General features: G+C 44.7%; 1 protein-coding gene across 1 annotated transcript in view; it reads right to left on the bottom strand.

Annotated features, from left to right (window-relative positions):
* Nucleotides 1–6,636: 6,636 nt before the first annotated feature.
* Nucleotides 6,637–7,484, bottom strand: part of ITPRIPL2 (inositol 1,4,5-trisphosphate receptor interacting protein like 2) — a 12,744-nt gene continuing 11,896 nt past the window's right edge. Inside the window, exon 4 of the mRNA XM_009281687.1 lies at nucleotides 6,637–7,482. Within this exon, the coding sequence (XP_009279962.1) occupies nucleotides 6,637–7,482 (846 nt within the window). The remainder of the gene's footprint in view (nucleotides 7,483–7,484) is intronic.

Genomic DNA, 7,484 nt, shown 5'->3' with positions numbered 1-7,484 from the left:
TGACTCATTTCCTCTGTAGCTGCTGCTCCAGCACTTCACTTGCATAGGCAGTGGAGCGGATCCCTGTGCCGTGCCAGCAGGAATTGGGAAAATCAGGAGCAGTTTCCACATACGTAAACCTAGCTGAATTTCGACCGGGACTTGTCTTTAAAACCAGTGATCCCAGACTGTCATCTGGGATAGCAGAGGAGAGATTCGCAAACGGTTCCCGAGCACTCCCTCCCTTGATGGGAGTATTCTATTTCAGCATTTCAATTTTGCACAGAATAAAACATTGGAAGAGTGAGACAAGAGTTGCTCTCTCCCTTGCCCTCCCCTGAAGCATGGCTAGTAAGCACACTAATTTGCCAGTAAATTCATCTCGAAGTTTCTCTTCTCCCCTACTTGAAACTGGAAAGGAGCAGACTAAAATAGCAGTGGAGAAGTGGGCTATCTTGCTGGATTTTGCTACTGTTCTTCCTCTGTTTCTACAGCTAGCAGGTTTCTATCAGAACAGCAAGACTCTTCATAGCAACTCTTCCACCTTCTCCACTAGAAATCCATCGCAAGCATAATTTTTCATCCTTAATTTGATAGCTAGTAACCTTCACAGCATAATCCCCGTCACTCCTGTCTTCTTGATTTCTTAACTCTCTTTTTTATTTTCCCACCCAGATTATTGTATGGACTCTTTGTGGCAGGGATAGAAGCCTATAGAGGATCACGAGTATCATGAAAACACTAGCAAACCCGTATTACATCCAGTCCAGCCCCAAGAACTGATTATTCTCTATGCAGCTTCAGTCCTGGTTTTAGGGGGAAAAAAATTCCCAGGGGTTTCAAGAAATGCACACCTGTAACTTGAGTACACAGAAATTTTCTGAGTCTCTGAATCAGCATTGCTATCCTTTAAGGGGAAAAAATAAGGCTTCCTTAACACAGAAGACTGGTACATGATGACATTTGATGTATGTATGTTTGTAACAACCTTTAAGAGTTTTGCATGTAAATCGTTATTTGAATCCTAACAGACTGTCGCACAGATACAGAACATATGTTATCTATAGCTCTGTTGCTGGTCGAGTATCACGGTGCTTTGAATCTCTTATAAAGGAGTTGCAAATATGCCAATTCTTGGTTACATATTTAAAATAGGACACTGCAGGCAGACACACGAGAGCACAGGTAGTCTCTTAATTAGGCATACCATATGTTTAAGAAACCCACGACGGTAATATAATGTACAGGCAGACCTATGTACGGTCAGCCCTCCATATCCTGCTTATTTTGGAGTTGTGAGCTACTCGGACCCCTCGAGTAAGCAGAGCGCTGTGCTCTGAAGCATCAGCAAGCACTGAAGGCAAATCCATGTGCCTAAAGGGGTTCAGGTCCTTGCCCCTATGTCGACCGCCAGCTTCCCAGTGCTGTCAGCCCAATGAAAGTGGGGCTGGCTGCTTTTCTGCCGGCTACTCAAATTAATTATCATCAGTCAGAATGTCACTTACCTCAGGGAAGACTCACCAGGCAGATGTTTAAAGAGGTGACACAGGAAATAAACCAGCCTAGAAAAGCAAATTTCTCGTGTCTGAACTCTTTTGGAGCCTTACGAAAATAGGATGCACAAATAAGAGTCTCTTCCCCTCCAGGCAGCTTTAACTTGCATTAGCAGTACTTAATCAGCAATTCACTACTGACCTTGGCTGCATTACAAGGGAGGTATTTGCACAGGGACGGAAAGATTTTAAACAATTTATCCAATGAGTTGGATGCAAACAGGCTTTTCTTTAAACACCAAGCATGCAAGTCCTTAGGCCAGTTAATTTTTTGTTAACAGATTTATCGTGAAAGGAAACTCCTATGTTTCTTTAATGATTTTCTGCTGAATACTCAGGCTTCAAACAGAGACACATTTCAGAGCAAGGAATGAATGGAGACCAGAGGATGGTTATTGCTTTTAAAGGAAGCCATTAATACAAGATAATGCTATTAAAGAGGCAAAAGATCTAAATATACTTCCTCCACGCTGACTTGGGTGACTGAGCGTTGACACTAAAGGAATGACATTCTCCCAGTCTTTGCCAGCGAGAAGTCCGTTAGCCAGCTGGGCTGCCTCAGCCCTGTACCAGTGACTGCTGCCCCTCTTACAGAAGCTATTCCCTGCAAGGTAAGAGGCAGGCACACAAAGACCTGGAGACAGTTATTTTCAGCCTAGCTTTGATTTCGTGATTAAAAAGCCAGGGGTCTTGCTGTTATTTCATTCTTTAATAGGGAACATCAGCACAAGCCACGAGTGTATAGTTCTGGCATCTTACCAAAGTCCAATAAAGGACAGGTAACTTGCTGGCCCATCCACAAAACTCCTGCTGGCTTCAGCAGGACTTTTTTCGTGTTTAATAAAGCGCGACCTACGCGGTTTGGAACGGAGACGTGTCTACATGCCACGCTGAAAAGCTCACACAGATACTGTGAAACGAAGATGAAGTCCCAGGTCTTCATTAAGCACCAGAAAAAGCAGATTTTATGCAGCAATCTGAAACTGGAGCCAGAGAAACAAGAACTGATGCCTTCTTAACCTCTGAGCAAGACAGCCACAAACCCCAATGTGCTCCATTTCAAAAGTCAGGAACACCACAGATGGTGCCAGCCGCGCTCTAGTCTCTCTCCTGGCTCTCCTCCCGTATCCCTCTGCACAACTCCCAAGGTGTCGACCTCCTGCTTTCCCATGGTTTTGCCACTTTAGTAGTCTCCTCCTAAAGAGCACATAAACCTGCCGATCACAGTTTTGTGGCTGCAGGTAGCCTTTACTGAAAAAAGGTAACAAGGAATTTAATTCTTGAGGCATAGATACTTTAAAACAGCTGTTTATTACTACAGTGAAATATTAAAACCACCAACTTTTTATGGAAACAATAGAAGTGCAAATGTATTTTGATATTAAATAGGAAATGAATTTATAAACGTTTCATTAAAATGGGCTGACACTTTGAGCCTATAAAAACACCTTTTTTTTTTTTTTTTTTTAAACAATAGCAGCTGAACACTTTAGTTTAATCTTTGGTCTGATTATTAACCAGCAAAAAATAGTTGTACCAAGAATGTCCATTGCAAACAGACACTTAAAATTTACATTACTCGCAGAGATTCAAAAATCAAAAAAGGAATGTTTTTGAGATAATTAGTCAGCTAAGAAATAATGATGTCTTTGAGAAACACACAGCATTTTTCAATACAAAACAAAGTCACATATATGCATTTTGGTAAATAAACTTATTCTCTTGCAGGTGTGACTCTTCTTCCCAATCAATGTTCAATAAAAACTTCATTTGCACAGAGTCTTTGCAAAATTAGGTTGCAGATAAAGAGAACCAAGAATGCACGTTAGTGCTAATAACACGCTCTTTCTTCTGTGTTTGTGTTTCAGTTTACACACACAGAGGCAACCATGCTGAATCTATGGTACATTGTAACAGTTATGACCTTAACAAACACATATTCATAACCTTTTTCTGTGTACAGTATCCATGGGTTGGGAGAAGAAGCAGGAGAAAGGCCAATGGGACTACTCATGGAAGTCAAGTTCTCCGTACACCTCCTTGCAGATAAGGCCCTATAGTAGCTCCAGGACACTGCAGGTACCAGTGCTGTTATGTTTGTTGTGGAATAAGATGAATACCATAACACAACCCAACTTTTATCAGCTCCTTTTGTCAATCGTATTCATGAATGCATGCTTTATAGAAGATAAAGGAAATACACTTAATATCTCAGTTGTACAACAGAGCCACAAGTTACTCTAAGAGATTTTCTCAGACCTCCCACCAACCGGCACGTACGTTGCCTTACTGGCAGGAAGCCCCCTCTCCTCAAGAAAGCTTGCCCAAGCCTAAGGTTAAAGCAAATACATACATTTTCTCCCATCACCAGCCATCACAAACTCAAAAAGAGCCTTGCTGAGCAAGAACTCACACTGAACATCTTCCTACATGGCCAATAAACTGAGGGTTTGCCTCACTGTTCAGCCCTGATGGATTCAACCACTTTGGAAATATTGTCAAAGCAAAACCCACTTAAATCTCTTTTCCCTAAGCTCCAAATCTGCCTTGCTTTCAATAGCTCTCCTCCAATTTTATCCCCATGTCCCTTGGCTTGTTTGCAGTGCATCTTCACTGAGAATTTACCATCATTCTCACTCACCCCTCAGCCCAACTTTCATTTTCTAAACTATTTATATTCTCCACCATCTCTCCTTGTCATGCGTTTCCTGATGCAACTGTCTTTTTCTGGCATTACTACAATTTAGTGAGAAAGTCCTTACCAAGTCTATTACAGATTTCCACGTATTGCAGCAATACTAAATACACACCAAATGTGCATCCCTTTTCAGAGAAAAGATCACTCTTCAGAGACAGGGATGCACAGTGACATAAACAAACTGACAGCCGACTGAAGTGGTTATGATGCCAGAATTAAGAGCTAAAGGGTTTTTATGTCATGAGTTCAGGCAGCCACAATACCCTGGGCCGGTCATCTAGTCTTTCTTTGGGCAAAAGATTCAATGGCATCGATTGCAGAACTGCATTTTATTTCAAATACCAAGTAACACAAGTCTGCAAAAATAGGACGCATCATGGTCTACTACCAAAAAAAAAAGAATCAACACACCAAGGTACCTCACTTAGCCTTAAATACCATGTGCAAAGAACATTTGATCAATACTACCTATAAATACACTATTTGTGTTTGTAGAAAGAAGCACAGTGCTTCGTATATAAAAATAACCCAACTTGCGGATGTGACCTAGGCTATAATTACCTGAAAATAAGACTGCAAGAGCAGTTAAAAAAAAATAGACAGAAGTAGGCAAACATCTGCCTAGGGAGTGTTTCCATTTAGAAAAATAGTTTTTTATAAAGCTTCATAGATTTTGAAAATGTTTGTTTTGTGCTCTGATGCATAGAACTGTGAATAAAGCACGCTGGTATCTCTATGTACATCAGGGAGAGGAGGAGTATGTTAGTAACTCCAAGTTATCCTAAAGCTTCCCAGAAGTTACACTTGGTCATTTATAATTCATTTCAGACTGCTCACCTAGGACACAGTATAGCGGGTAATAAGGCACATGCTTCGCTTCCTGAGAACCAGCAATTCAGCAACGCATTTTGGGTATTAATACATCAAATACTTGAGCAGGTGACCCAATAGAGCAAGGATTTGAAATTCTGAATTTGCTGACACCCTGGGACACGTCAGGTTCCCATACCCCAGGTACCTGCACCGGGAGCTAAGGACACGTGCAGAGCTGGCTGCGTTACAACTCGCCAGGTTATTCCAGTGACCGGGGCATAACCAGGCAGGAAGTGGAAATTATCTGGCTGATGTCTACGTTTAGAAGACACCAGAATCCATAGCCTAAGACTGCCACTGTACCATGAATTAGTGCTAAATAATTTTGAAGTACCCTGAAATATTTCACCTCCTCCTCTCCGCAATAAGGTAACAATTTGCCATAGCACAGCACTAGAAAATCCCATCCGGTTCTTTGGTCAAAACGCTGCCCCAATCAGACAACCGGTTAGGCAGTCATCCAAAAATCCCACCAAACTCCTACCGGAGAGCAGGAGGGCGCAGCAGTCAGCTTACAGCACTGAGATTTGGCCTGGTTTAAGGTTTGTTCAAAAGAAAAAAAAAAACAAAACAGAATTTCTTAGTTTTGTTGTTGGTCCTTGAGGTAAAGCAAATTCTAAGAAAATAATACTCGAAGCCAGGGGGGGGGGGAAAAAAATCTCAACAAGAACCCACAAACAAACGAACCTCAGAGTATTTCCTTATAAGAAGGTTTTCCTCAGGATGACTCAAACATCATCCCTTTAACAAAATACTTATGCCTCCTCTGTAGCAAGTATTTAGTGCAGCCAATTATCCTAAAAAGAAGGCCTTTGTGAAAATAAAGTGCTATTTGTTTCCTTTTATCTGTATTTCAATCTTTCAGTATAACCTTCACTTGAACACAGAAACATGCAACTAGATTCTTCATACTGTTGTCGGAGAGGTTTCACTTCTTCCCTCAATTTTACATTAACATGCGTATTATATTTCTATTCAGCACAATGCATTTGATTACACAGGAAATTTAAAGTGTGTCATTGAGCATTTCAAACTGTGATCAACACCCATGCTCTAGTGCTCATCGCATTTTAAGAGCATCTTGGTACATTGGGGGGGGTGTTTGTCTGCATTTACAGGACTTTTAAATCCCAAACAGATTTTGTATCATAAAAAGCAAATCTCAGAAAAAGGTCAATTTTGCCACTAAGACAACAAGTTAACATGGATTTCCAGAAATGTCAGTTTGAGCCTGTTAAAGTTAGGCTTGCAAACAGTTGACTGAACATTACGCTTCTCGACTAAGGCATTTCCCCAGAAATCTCACAATTTTCCCATGAACAACCCACGAGATTAAAAAACAAGAATCACAATTTCATTAAGTCTTGGCCTCTGGTTTCCTAGTTTTCTCAGGTCAGGGACAAAACCACAGAACCACATTTAAACGGATCCCACCTTCCTCAGGCAGCTGCGGGCTCATGATGGACCAGCAGACTGGGAGTGCGCGCTGCCCCAGCAGGTCTACAGGCGACACTGGCTCACCCAGCCACCGGCTCACTCTCCCAGCGGCTCCTGCCCGGCCTCGGCGACGTGCCTGCACGGGGTGAGCGCTGGTCGCAAGTACCGGGGGCTGCTGTACATCCTGATGACGTGCGGGGCCTGGATCCAGGTGTTGATCAGCTGGAAGGCGGCCAGGTCCAGCGTGGGCCCGTCGAAGGCAGCCAGCAAGTTCACGGGGGCGGCTTCCTTGAGGAACCGGGGCAGCGCCACGGCCTCAGGGAGGCTGGCGTTGCCCAGGAAGAAATGCATCAGCACCTGCTTGCGCAGGCAGTCCCTGAGGTACAGCACCAGGTCCTCCAGCCGCTCCAGCAGGAACCGCTCGTCCCAGGCCTCCAAGGGCCCCTGCAAGAGCAGGGAGAAGAGGGCCGTCTTCAGCACGTAGGAGGAGAGCACCCGGCCCCACTGGGAGCAGAAGGGCTCCTCCAGGCCCTGCCCGCGGAGGTCCCGCAGGCCCTTGAGGATCTGCAGGCACTTGAGGTGGCAGGAGGAGGCCGGGGCCTGCTCCTTCAGCCAGCTCAGCAGCCGCTGCTCCTGCCGTGAGGCGTTGAGGCCCCAGAGAGCCTCGGGGGCCGGGGGTGCCTGCGGGCCCTCAGGCAGCAGGGCCATGAGGTAGAGCGTGTCACCGAGGGGGATGGCAGGGATGAGGCGCACAGCCATGGAGATGTGGCAGCAGACGTAGTCGGAGCAGGGCACGATGTGCAACGTGGGCGGGCGCCCGGGGCAGGCCGAGAGGCTGATGCGGCAGCGCTCCTGCAGCCGGTACCGCACGGCACCCAGGCACCGCTGCAGGTGGCCCTGGAACCAGCGCAGCACCAGCCCCGAGGAGAGGTGGCTGCGGCCCT

Source organism: Aptenodytes forsteri, unplaced genomic scaffold (genome assembly GCF_000699145.1).
Source record: "Aptenodytes forsteri isolate BGI_AS27 unplaced genomic scaffold, ASM69914v1 Scaffold84, whole genome shotgun sequence".
Lineage (NCBI taxonomy): Eukaryota > Metazoa > Chordata > Aves > Sphenisciformes > Spheniscidae > Aptenodytes > Aptenodytes forsteri.
This window is presented reverse-complemented; position numbering and strand designations above follow the sequence as displayed.